This window comes from Camarhynchus parvulus, chromosome 4, assembly GCF_901933205.1.
Source record: "Camarhynchus parvulus chromosome 4, STF_HiC, whole genome shotgun sequence".
NCBI classification, from domain to species: Eukaryota; Metazoa; Chordata; class Aves; order Passeriformes; family Thraupidae; genus Camarhynchus; species Camarhynchus parvulus.
In genome coordinates this window covers 1,845,612-1,858,521 of record NC_044574.1, presented here as the reverse complement: position 1 = coordinate 1,858,521, position 12,910 = coordinate 1,845,612, and the positions used below count along the sequence as shown (strand labels likewise).

Below are 12,910 nucleotides of genomic sequence, written 5' to 3'. Positions count from 1 at the left end.
GCTCTTGGAATTCCCGAGGAAAAAACATCCTGGCCGTGAAAAACCAGGAATGAGGGAAAGGGGGATGCCCGAGTGTGAAACCATCCCTGGAGAGAGAGGAAGAGGAGGAATTCGGGAATTCTGGGCGGCAGGGAAAAAATCAGGGAGCCGGGAAGGTTCTGGAAACTGGGAATTGGCTGCGGGGAAGGAAAAATGGTGTGAAAAGCAGGGAGAGGAATTTAAGGAGACAGGGATGAAGGAGGGAAAGGGGGAGAGCGGAGGAGAAGCGACAGCGCCCGGCCCACGGGGTGGGAATTTTCTCACCCAGGGATGGAGGCAGCAGCCGGGCTCGGGAGAAAAGATGGGAATTTCATCCCTAAGGAAAAACTGTGACCTCCCAGCCCTGGCACCCTGCTGGGCACGTCCTCCGCGCCCGGGGGACAAACGCAGAGAGAGACTGGGAAGGGGGGATTTGGGATTTGGGAAGGGGGATTTGGGATTTGGGAAGGGGAATATGGGAAGGGGGATTTGGCAAGGGGGATTTGGGAAATGAGATCTGGGAAGGGGGATGTGGAAAGGGGGATTGGGGAAGGGAGATTTGGGATTTGGGAAAAGGAATTTGGGAAGGGGGATGTGGGAAGTGGGACTGGGGAAGGGGGATTTGGGAAGAGGAATTTGGGAAGGGAGATTTAAGAAGGGAGATTTGGTAAGGGGCATGTGGGAAGTGGGATCTTGGGAAGGGGAATGTGGAGAGGGGGATTTGGGAAAGGGAATTTGGAAAGCGGAATTTGGGAAAGGGAGATTTGGGATTTGGGAAAGGGGATTTGGGAAGGGGGATTTGGGAAACGAGATCTGGGAAGGGGGACGTGGAAAGTGGGATTGGGGAAGGGAGATTTGGGAAGAAGGATTTTGGGAAGTGGGATTTGGGAAGGGGGATTTGGGAAGGAGGATTTGGGAAGGGGATGTGGGAAATTTGGGAAGTGGGATTTGGGAAGAGGGATTTTGGGAAGAGGAATTTGGGAAGAGAGATTTAAGAAGGGAATTTGGTAAGGGGCATGTGGGAAGTGGGATCTTGGGAAGGGGAATGTGGAGAGGGGGATTTGGGAAAGGGAATTTGGAAAGTGGGATTTGGGAAAGGGAGATTTGGGATTTGGGAAGGGGCATTTGGGAAGGGGGATTTGAAAAGGAGGATTTGGGATTTGGGAAAAGAAATTTGGGAAGGGGGATTTGGGAAGAGGGATTTGGGAAGCAGGATTCTGGGAAGCAGGATTTGGGAAATGGAATTTGAGAAAAGGGATTTGGAAAGGAGGATGTGGGAAGGGAGGTTTGTGAAGAGGGATTTAGGAAGGGGCATTTGGGAAGGGGGATTTGGGAAGGGAGATTTAAGAAGGGAGATTTGGCAAGGGTCATATGGGAAGTGGGATTCTGGGAAGGGGAATATGGAAAGGGGGATTTGGGAAAGGGAATTTGGGAAGGGGATTTGGGAAGGGGGATTTGGGATTTGGGAAGAGGATTTGGGATTTGGGAAGAGGGATTTGAGAAAAGGGATTTGGGAAACGAGATCTGGGAAGGGGGACGTGGAAAGTGGGATTGGGGAAGGGAGATTTGGGATTTGGGAAGAGGATTTGGGAAGAGGAGTTTGGGAAGGGGGATTTGGGAAGTGGGATTGGGAAAGGAAGATTTGGGAAGAAGGATTCTGGGAAGTGGGATTTGGGAAGGGGGATTTGGGAAGGGGAATTTGTGAAGAGGGATTTAGGAAAGGGGATTTGGGAAGAGGGATCCTGGGAAGAGGGATTTGGGAAGAGGAATTTGGGAAGGGGCATGTGGGAAGTGGGATCCTAGGAAGGGGAATGTGGAGAAGGGGATTTGGGAAAGGGAATTTGGAAAGTGGGATTGGGAAGGGAGATCTGGGATTTGGGAAGGGGGATTTGGGAAGGGGATTTGGGAAGGGGGATTTGAAAAGGGGGATTTGGGATTTGGGAAGAGAAATTTTGGAAGTATGATTTGGGAAGAGGAATTTGAGAAAAGGGATTTGGAAAGGAGGATGTGGGAAGGGGCATTTGTGAAGAGGGATTTGGGAAGGGAGATTTGGGATTTGGAAAGGGAAGGGATTTGGGAAGAGGAATTTGGGAAGAGGGGTTTGGGAAGGGGGATTTGGGAAGGGGGATCCTGAGAAGAGGGATTTGGGAAGGGCGGCCCATCCCATGCCAGGGACACACAGCTTGTCCCTTGTCATTCCTGGCTCTGCGGAGGTGACACCGGCACCCCAGGAAGAGGAATCCTGGGAAAAGGGAATTGCTGTGCAGCTCCAGCTCCTGGAATCCGCTGCTCCCGCTTTGCACAGTTCCCCATGGATCTCTGGAGGGGACACTGGGACAGTGGCAAGAGGGACCTTGAGGAAGGGACCCTGCCAGGGGACAAAGCTGTCCCTGCAGTGTGACACGGCCAGGCCTCCTGTGACAGTGCCACCTCCATGGGGGTGACACTGGGACCTCGGGAAGAGAAATCCCAGGAATATGAATCCTAGGAAGAGGGATCCCAAGAAGAGGGACCCATCAGGGGCTGCCTGTGTTGGGGACAAAGCTGTTCCCACAGAGTGACATGGCCAAGGCCACCCGTGAGCCTCCTGGCTCCATGGAGGTGACACTGGGACCTCCGGAAGAGAAATCCCAGGAAGAGGGACCCCAAGAAGAGGAATTCCAGGAAAACGGACATCGGGAAGAAAGGCATTGGGAAAAGGGACCTCTCATCAAGGGACAAAGCTGTTCCCACAGAGTGACACAGACAAGGCCACCTGTGACCCTCCTGGCACCATGGAGGTGACACTGGGACCTCCGGAAGAGAAATCCCAGGAAGAGGGACCCCAAGAAGAGGAATTCCAGGAAAACGGACATCGGGAAGAAAGGCATTGGGAAAAGGGACCTCTCATCAGGGACAAAGCTGTTCCCACAGAGTGACACAGACAAGGCACTTGACCCCTCCTGGCACCATGGAGGTGACACTGGGACCTCCCGAAGAGAAATCCCAGGAAGAGGGACCCCAAGAAGAGGAATTCCAGGAAAACGGACCTCGGGAAGAAAGGCATTGGGAAAAAGGGACCCCTCAGCAGAGGGACAAAGCTGTTCCTGCAGTGTGACACGGCCAAGGCCACCTGTGACCCTCCTGGCACCATGGAGGTGACACTGGGACCTCGGAAGAGAAATCCCGGGAAGAGGGACCCCAAGAAGAGGAATTCCAGGAAAAGGGAACCCCTCACCAGGGAGGGACAAAGCTGTGACACTGCCAAGCCTACCCATGTCACTCCCAGCTCTGTGGAGGTGACACTGAGACCTCATGAAGAGAATTCCTGGGAAGAGGAACCTCAGGAAGAGGGAACCCAGGAAAAGGGACCTCGGGAAGAGAATTCCTGGGAAGAGGAACCCAAAGAAGAGGGATTTCAGGAGGAGGGACCTCAGGAAGAAGGACATTGGGAAAAGGGACCCCTCAGCAGGGGGACAAAGCTGTTCCCACAGAGTGACACAGACAAGGCCACCTGTGACCCTCCTGGCACCATGGAGGTGACACTGGGACCTCCGGAAGAGAAATCCCAGGAAGGGGAACCCCAAGAAGAGGAATTCCAGGAAAACGGACATCGGGAAGAAAGGCATTGGGAAAAGGGACCTCTCATCAAGGGACAAAGCTGTTCCTGCAGTGTGACAAAGCCAAGGCCACCTGTGACCCTCCTGGCACCATGGGACCTCAGGAAGAGAAATCCCAGGAAGAGGAATCCCAGGAAAAGGGACCCTTCACCAGGGGACAAAGCTGGTCACCCGTGACCCTCCTGGCTCCACGGAGGTGACACTGGGACCTCGGGAACAGGGAACACAAGGCCACTTTTCTCCCCACCACAACACAGCCAAATCCCACCCCAAATCCTCCTCCTCCTCACCGAAATCCGCCTATTCCACCACCAAAAAAAATCCCGGAATGCCGATTTCCCGCTCACCCAGCAGCAGGATCCCCCCAAATGCCACCCCTCGGAGCCACAGCCAGGCTGCCCACGGCTGGGATGGGTTTGTTCCATAAAAAAGGGTTGGAAAAACTGGAATTATTTCCTGTACAAATCAAGGGAAACTATGCCATTGCCAGACTTGGCAGGAACGGTGTGAATGAGGCAGAATATTTCTAATTATTCTAATATTATTATTATTACATAAATACGATTATTAATATTATTTAATTAATTCTGATTACTGTTTAATAATAAATTTCTAAGCCAAAGCCATCACGGCCCCATCAGAGGCACCAACCTCAGAGCTCACCCCATCCATTCTCCCAGCACAGGGAAACCAGGAAATTCCCTTCCCATCATCCAAGGAAGGCCATGGAGAAGAGATCCAGGGCTGATTCCTGCATTGCTGGGATTGGGGTGCAGGAAAAGCGGGAGCAGCCCCCACAGACCCCGATCCCCACCACGTCCCACCTCGGGTCACCGCTGTCACCCCCTGCTCCTTCCTCTTGCCGCTTTTCCCCGGATCATGGAACGGGCTGGGTTGGGAACAACCTCAAAGCTCATCCAGAGCCACCTTCGGGTCCAACCTCTCCCTTGACCATTTGCCGGACATTTGAGTGGACACCACCAGCTTGGGGGTGTCCCCACAGACCCCTCAGGGTTGTCCCCAACCGTGCCCCAACCATTCCAAGCGCGCGATGGAGGAAAACCACCGGGAACGCCGCGCGCATCCCGTCGCCACCTCGCTCCGCGCATCCGATGGCTCGGGGACACGGCCACCTCGACGTCCCCAACCCCGGGGAGCCCCCGCGGGTCTCACCTGCGTCTCGGAGAGGTTGAGCTGCCGCGCTAGCTCCGTCCTTTCCCGGCCCACCACGTACTGGCAGCGCTGGAATTCCAGCTCCAGGCGGTAGAGCTGCTCCGCCGTGAAGGACGTCCGCGTCCGCTTGGGCCGGTCCAGGTCCAGCCCCTTGGGCAGCACGATCTCCCGGATCGTCCCTTTGGCATCTGTGAGGAAAATGGGGAAAATTGTCAGGAAAAAAAAAAACCAAAAAAAGTGAAGGAATCGGTCCAAAAATTAAAATATGTGGTTGATGAGTGTTGGGAAAACGGAGCGTTTCATCCTGGGGATAATAGTTTGGAAAGCGTGGAGAAAACAGGATATTTATGTCAAGGAAGAACTCAAATTAAAAATTGCTTGATTATTTTTAAAATGTAATTTTTATGTAATTTTTTCACAGGGAGAATCATCAGGGAAAAAAAAAAAGTGAAAGAATCGGTGTAAAAATCCAAAAATGCGGTTAAAAAATGTTGGGAAAATGGAGTGTTTCATCCTGGGAATAATAGTTTGGAAAGCATGGGAGAAACAGGAGATTTATGCCAAGGAAGAATTAGAATTAAAGGTTATGTTTTCTGTAATTTTAATATAATTTTTTGATGGGGAGATCTATCAGGGGAAAAAAAAAGTGAAGGAATCAGTCCAAAAATCCAAAAATGCGGTTAACGAGAGTTGGGAAAATGGAGCGTTTCATCCTGGGAATAATATTTTGGAAAATATGGAGCAAACAGGAGACTTATGTCAAGGAAGGATTCAAATTAAAGATTATTTTTTTCTGTAACTTTTATATAATTTTTGATGGGGAGATCCATCACGGATAAAAACAAAACTGAAGGAATTGGTCTAAAAATCCAAAAATGCGGTTAAACAGAGAAAACAGAGCGTTTAATCCTGGGAAAAAATATTTTGGAAAGCCAGGAGCAAACAGAGGATTGATGCCAAGGAAGAATTTGAATTAAGGATTTTTTTTCCTGTAATTTTTATATAATTTTTGACAGGGAGAACCATCAAGGGAAAAAAAAAAGTGAAGGAATGAGTCCAAAAATTAAAAAATGCGGTTAACAAGCATTGGAAAAATGGAGAATTTCATCCTGGGAAGAACAGTTTGTAAAGCCAGGAGCAGACAGGAGATTTATGCCCAGGAAGAATTTAAATTAAAGATTATTTTTTCTGTAATTTTTACATAATTTTTGATGGCGAGAACCGTCAGGAAAAAAAAAAACAAAATGGAAGGAATCGGTCCAGGGGAAAAAACCAAAACTGAAGGAATCAGTCCAAAAATCCAAAAATTGGGGGGGGAAATGGAAAATAAATGGAATTCAAGAGTGGCTGGATGTGTATTATCCATGGAATTCCCACAATCTGGAGCTAAATTGTGGCTTGGTTCTTCCCTCTGGTCCTAAATGCAGAGAATTTATAAATATCCAGGGAAAGGTGACAAATCTCCATGAATTAGGGGTTTTTAAAAGACATAAATAGAAGCCATAATTTTTTTGGGGGGGAAAATTGAGTGTTTCATCCTGGGAAATAATAGTTTGGAAAGCCAGGAGCAAACAGGAGATTTATGCCCAGGAAGAATTTGAATTAAAGGGTTTTTTTCCTGTAATTTTAATATAATTTTTGATTTCTGTCCTTCCTTGGGAATACTGGAAAAAATTAATCCCTATTACAATTCCCATCTCTCCAGAATTATCCTTACTGGAGGAATATTTCCTTGGAAAGCTCAGCTCCTGTTTTGGGGTGGTTTCCTATTAATGGACAAGTTTGGGAAGCGCCGTGGGCGCCGAGCTGCTCGCGGCTATGGATTTTATCAGGTTGGGAATATCCAGGGAAAGAAAAGTTTGAGGGTTTGGGTGTGGGAAGTGGCTCGTGGCCATCCCCTGAGGAGCCTCCGTGGCTTCCTTCCCACCAGGAAAGGACAAACTCCATCAAAAAAATCCACAGGAATTCTGTCCCAGCTCCCAGAAATTAAAATGAGCCTCGGGAATCGCCCACTGGGATCTTCCCAGATCCCAAATCCCAACTGGGTTTGGGTGAGCCCTCCCTGCAGGGCTCCCCAGAAATGGGGAAATGGGCTTTTCCAGAGTTAAAATCCAGCCAGGAATTCACTCCAAGCCCGGATTTTGGGATGCGGGATCCCAGTTCCAGAGGGATCACAGATGGAGGTCAACGGCTCCCCCTCCCTCCAGCTGAGTCGGGCATGAAGGGGTTACAAAATTCCTGAGGTAGGGAGGAGGAAAACAGCGAGGAAAAGCTGGGAATGGGGTGATGGAAATGGGGTGGGGACGGCAGAGATGGGAATGGTGGTTCTGGGATTGGAATGGTGGGAATGGGGTGGGAATGGTGGGAATGGGGTGGGAATGGTGGTGCTGGGATGGGAATGGTGGCACTGGAATGGGAACGGCGGCACTGGGATGGGAATGGTGGCACTGGGATGGGAATGGTGGCACTGAGATGGGAATGGTGGGAATGGGGTGGGAATGGTGGCACTGGGATTGGAATGGTGGCACTGGGATGGGAATGGTGGTGCTGGAATGGGAATGGTGGCACTGGAATGGGAATGGTGGCACCAGAATGTGAATGGTGGTGCTGGAATGGGAATGGTGGCGCTGGGATGGGAATGGTGGGAATGGGATGGGAATGGTGGCACTGGAATGGGAATGGTGGCACTGGGATGGGAATGGTGGCACTGGAATGGGAATGGTGGCGCTGGAATGGGAATGGTGGCGCTGGGATGGGAATGGTGGCACTGGAATGGGAACGGTGGTGCTGGCATGGGAATGGTGGCACTGGGATTGGAATGGTGGCGCTGGGATGGGAATGGTGGCACTGGGATGGGAATGGTGGCACTGGGATGGGAATGGTGGGAATGGGGTGGGAATGGCAGCACTGGAATGGGAACGGTGGTACTTGGATGGGAATGGTGGCACCAGGATCAGAACAGGGGCACTGGAATGGAAATGGTGGCACCGGGACTGGAATGGTGGCACTGGGATGGGAATGATGGCACTGGGATGGGAGCGGTGGCACTGGAATGGGAATGGTGGCACTGGGATGGGAATGGTGGTGCCGGGACTGGAATGGGAATGGTGGCGCTGGGATGGGAGCGGTGGCACTGGGATGGGAGCAGTGGCACTGGAATGGGAATGATGGCACTGGAATGGGAATGGTGGCGCTGGAATGGGAATGGCGGCACTGGGATGGGAATGGTGGCACCAGGACTGGAATGGCGGCACTGGGATTGGAATGGCGGCACCGGGACTGGAATGGCGGCACTGCCAAAGGATCAGCAGAGCTGGGATGAGGGCAGCGGAGCTGGGATGAGGGCGGCGGATCCAGCACTGGGATAGTGGGAATGGGGACCAAACACCGATTTGGGAAAGGGACCCCAATCCCTGAACCGCGTTCCCACCGTGGAGCCGCGGGACACGGCCGAGGCGCCATCCCGGAACGCGGCACCGAAGGAGTCCCGAGGGCTTGGGGACACCCAGGGTGGCACAGGGGGTGGCGACACCTGACCCACACCCCAAACCCCACGGGCTGGCGCCGAGCTGCTGGGAAGGAAAGGGGTTGTAGGCGGATCAGCGGCTTTTCCGGCGGGATCAGCGCCGGGAACCATTTTGTGTGGGAAGCGCCATGGTGGTGACGATGGCCAGGCCACGTCCGCGCTCCCGTGCCCACATCCGTGCCCACGGCACGGCCTCGGCACAACAACAGCCGGGAATGCCGGGGACGCCGGATCCGGGGCCGCAGCTGCGGCCTCGGCTCCAGCTCGGGCATTATTTATTGTTATTCCCTGGCAGCTGGAGCAGCTCCGCAGGGACGGCAGGGAAAAGGGCACGGCCGGCGTGCCAGCTCAGCACAGGGGACACCAAACCCCTCGTCACACCCCATCGACCTTCCCCAGTAGAGGTTTTGGGGTGCTCAGGCCATCCCACAATTCCAGCCTTTGGAATGCCCTCCTGAGAGCCTTTTCCCTTTCTGGAGCCCCAAAAATTCCCGGGTCCTGCCCGGAGGGTTCCGGAGCCTTGGGCTTTGCCGGTGACACATCCTGCTCTTGGGGACTCCTGGTGGCTCTGGAGCCAGGACATGGCTGGGGCTCAAATCCCCCAAAAGAGCAGAGGGCACCCAAATCCATGGGGACACCCCATCCTGGCACAGGGACACCCCATGCTGGCACAGGGACACCCCACACTGGCACAGGGACACCCCATCCTGGCACAGGGACACCTCACCCTGGCATGGGGACACCCCACACTGGCACAGGGACACCCCACACTGGCACAGGGACACCCCATCCTGGCACAGGGACACCCCGTGCCCACCTGGGTTCCCGCACCAACACAGCTACAAGGACCTTTTGGGGTGCACACCCCCCTCTGCCAGCCCCAGGATGTCCCCTCAGTGCCATGGGGCGGCCATGGTGGCACCAAACGCCACCGGGGTCCCTCCACGTGCTCTGCGGCCACCAGGCCCAGCACAGGGCCAGCCCCGGGAGGTGACCGGGAGGAGCATCCCGGGATGTGTCCCCAGCCCCGTGGGGCTGCAGTGGCCGCGGTGACACCGAGATCGGCCCCGGGGCTGCCCAGGTCCCTCCTTGTCCCGTTTATCCCCGGGAGCCACCCCCGAAGAGACTGCGACGGCCGGGAGGTGACCGGGAGGTGACCGGGAGGTGACCGGGAGGCTCCGTCCCGCACGGACCATCCCCGGTACCGCGGAATCATCGAGCGGACCGAGACCTCGAGAGGATCCCGTCGGTGTGAGGGGGTCACCAGGAGCCCCCGACTTCACCGAAAGCACCGCGGGGCTGCACCGGGGCTGCACCGGGGCTGCACCGGGGCTGGCGGCAGCTCCGCGGCCGCCGCTCCTCACCGAGGCCGGGGCTGACGAGGCCCCTTTCCCTGGGCAAGCAGCGAGAGCGAAACTCAAAATATTAAAAAAGAATTATTTTAAAACAGAAAAATGAACATTTTAACCTCCCGCTTCGCACCAAACCGACCGGGAGGCTCTGCCCGGGCCCAGCCGCTGCTCGGCCCCGGCCCTGCCCGGTGCGGGACCGGGTGGGGACCGGCGGCTCCGTGTCCCCGCAGCCCGGGTGGCCCCGCCACGTTCCCCCCGCTTCATTTCGGCTCAAGCCCCGGAGATTTGCGGCGTTTTCTCCCCGCCACCATTTTGTCCGCACCGTGGCGGCTGCAGCAAGATGGTGAAACCGGGCGCTCCCGGTGAGGGTCCCCGGGGTCGGCGGGAGCGGAGACCCTGCCCCGGCCTTGGGCACCGACCCCCGCTCCTCTCCCGGTGCCGGCACCGTCGGGGCGGCCTCGGTGGGGCTGAAAGCGGCGGAGGAGAGGCCTGACCCCAGCCTGACCCCGGCGGGACCGGCCGCAGCCCCGCTCGGTCACCCCCGGGGACGCGGGGACAGCACGGGCGGGACGCCGGGGCTCGTGGCCGAGCGCTGCCCGCCGCTCGGCCGCTGTCCCCGGTTCGGACTGGGACAACCGGGCTGTCGGCGAAGGGCGCCTATCGCGACAACCGGTAGAGAGGCTTGGGTGATGCCCGAGCCCGGGATAACGACGGGACAGGGACCCGGCTCCGGTCCCCGGCAAAGAGCACGGAGATCACGGCCGCCGCTCCGCTCCCTGCCGCGCTGCCCGAGCGCTGCGCTGGGCACCGGGAGGCCTCGGCCCTGATCGCCGAGCGGCCCCGAGCAGCTCCGCGCTCCGGCAGCGGCGGGGGAGCGGCGGGGACGTGGAGCATCCCCGGGATCCGGGAGCTCTCGGGACCCGCCCGCCTGCGACAGCCGCGCCAGGGCGCCCCAAACTTCTCGGGGTTCGCCACGAGCCAGAAGTGGTCCCGGCGAGTCCCGGGCCGGCGGGGACTGAGCGCGGGCGGCGGGAGCGGGATGCGGGGTGCGGGAAGAGGGACGCGGCGGCTCCGGGGAGCGGCGAGCCGCAGCCGGAGCCGAGCCGGTGATATTATAAAGGGGAAAGAAAAAAAAAATAAACCCCCCTCGCCCGCCGCCGCTCCGTGACGCTTTTCTCCTGCGACATCGCTCCCAACGCCGAGCCGATGCTGTCCCCCCTCTCCCGCCGCCCGCGCGTCCCCCGCGGGGCTCCGCCGGCCCGGCGGGTCCGTGACCCCGGCGCCGTTCCCCCGGAGCCCTCCCGGCCGCCCGCTGGGCACGGCCCCGCTCCGAGCCCGCTGCCGGCGGAGGCGGGCTGGGGCAGCGGGCCCGCTCCGTGCCGCGCTCAGCGGAGCCGGGGCAGGAGCGGCGGGGCCGGGAGGCCGGAGGTCGCAGCCGGGAAGCACCGGGGATGCGCTGGAAGCGGTGCCGGGGATGCCCCGTGCCCGGAGCGGGAACACCGGCGCGGGGGAAGCGGGGACGGGAGCGGGGAGCGTGCCCGTACCTCGCACCAGGATGCGGCGGCAGTAATCCGCCTCGCCGGTCCCCGACGGGCTCTCGGTGTCCGGGGCGCACTGCTTGGAGGAGCCGGGGCTGACCGCCGACGTTCCCGGGATGTCCTTGAAGCCGCCGGCGGCTCCGCCGCTGCCGCCGCCGCCGCTGGCGCGCAGGGCGCTCTCCAGCTCCGCCCGGGTCGGCAGCTTCTCCCGGGCCCGCCCGGTGGCCGCGGGCTCGGCCAGCAGCACGGGGCTCCCGCCGGGCTCGGCCCCTCCATCGCTCATCCCTGCGGGCGCCGCGGCGGGATCAAACATCAGGAGGCAGAGAGAGACACGGGGAGAGGGAGAGAGGAGGCAAGGCTGGGCGGGGGGCATGGGAGGGAGCCCCCCCGCCCCCCCCACCCTCCGCAGACCCCTTCCCCTCCCCGCCCCTCCCCGGCCCCCCCGGGGCTCGGCGCCCCGGCTCACCCCCATGGCCGGGGACCGCCGGGGGCCGTCGCCTGTCGCCTGTCGCCCTCTCCCAACCGGGGGCCCGGCATTTAAAGCGCACCCCCCCTCCCCGCCCCGCCGGCCGGGGGGTGGTACCGGGGGTGGGGGGACCGGTCGGGGCGTCCCGAGAGGGTGCGAGGCTGGGGGGGGAGAAGGAGTTTCAAACTTTGACAGGCGGCCGAGCCCCCCCCGCGCCCCCTCCCCAGCTCCACCTCCCGCGGCACCTCGCTCCGGGCAAACTTCAGGCGCTCCGGCCGCCGCCGCTGCCCTTCCATGGAGCGCCGGTACCGGTGCGGATCCCGGTGTCGGTGCCGGTACCGGCGGGAGCGGGAGACGGGAGAGCCGCCGGCGGTGCCAGGGCTCGCCGCGCCGCGCTCGGAATTCGCGTGCGGGGGAAATCAATACCGGGAGATTGGGGGCGATGATTTTAGGGGGGTGGTGGGGAGGGAGGGGTGGGAGGGGGGGGGGGCGGGAGGGGAAAGGGAGGCCGAGGGGAGGGAGCTGCGGAGGAAGCGGCCGGGGGTGGGACCGGCGAAGAAGCCGGGTCCTTATTCCTCCGGCCCGGCCCTCCCCCGCCGCCGCGCTCCGCTGCGCATCCCCCGGCGGCCGCGGCCGGAGCAGGCAGCGGGGAGCGGGCGGCCGAGCCCCCGCCGCGCCGGGGAGCGGCTGGGGGCGAGCGGGGGGCGAGGAAAGAGCCGGTTTTAAATTAACGGCCCGGTACAGACGCAATTTCCTGCCCTCCCGTGCTGTGACACCGATTGGTAAACAAAGAGCCCCTCGGCCGCCGCTGCCCGGCTCCGACAGCGGCGGCTCCGGTTCCCGGTTCTTTCTCGGGGGGCTCACCCTGGGGACCCCTGCCCTGCAAGGTGGCAATGAATAAAGAAATTCGCGGCCCCTCCCCGGGCCGGGAGGGGGTCGGGGACTCCGGTCCCGTTTACCCGCAGCTACCGGAGAGTCCCCGCTGCTCCCGGGGTTACCCCAGTGCCGCCCCGGGATGGGGCAGCGGGGGAGCCCCGAAGTTCCCTGATCCGGCACAGCCGCTCCGGGGCACCGGCACCGACACCGGCACCGAGCGGGGCGGCTCCCGGTTTCCAGCTGGGACCCGGTGTGTGCGGGGGTCCGGGGGTCTCCCCCGCCTCGGGGGGCTCCGTTCCGCCGCTGTCGCTACAACGGAGCAAAACCGGGCGGGAAAAGCGGCGGCTGTTTCCCGGGGGCCG

At 59.1% G+C, this 12,910-nt stretch overlaps 1 protein-coding gene across 1 annotated transcript in view; it reads right to left on the bottom strand.

The window, feature by feature from the left end:
• VAX2 (ventral anterior homeobox 2) overlaps nucleotides 1-12,122 on the bottom strand; it is a 28,861-nt gene extending 16,739 nt beyond the window's left edge. The window contains exons 1-3 of the mRNA XM_030947856.1: nucleotides 11,918-12,122; nucleotides 11,213-11,491; nucleotides 4,791-4,978 (exon numbers count right to left, since the gene is read on the bottom strand). Of these exons, the coding sequence (XP_030803716.1) occupies nucleotides 4,791-4,978; nucleotides 11,213-11,489 (465 nt within the window). The 5' untranslated portion in view covers nucleotides 11,490-11,491; nucleotides 11,918-12,122. The remainder of the gene's footprint in view (nucleotides 1-4,790; nucleotides 4,979-11,212; nucleotides 11,492-11,917) is intronic.
• Nucleotides 12,123-12,910: the final 788 nt, after the last annotated feature.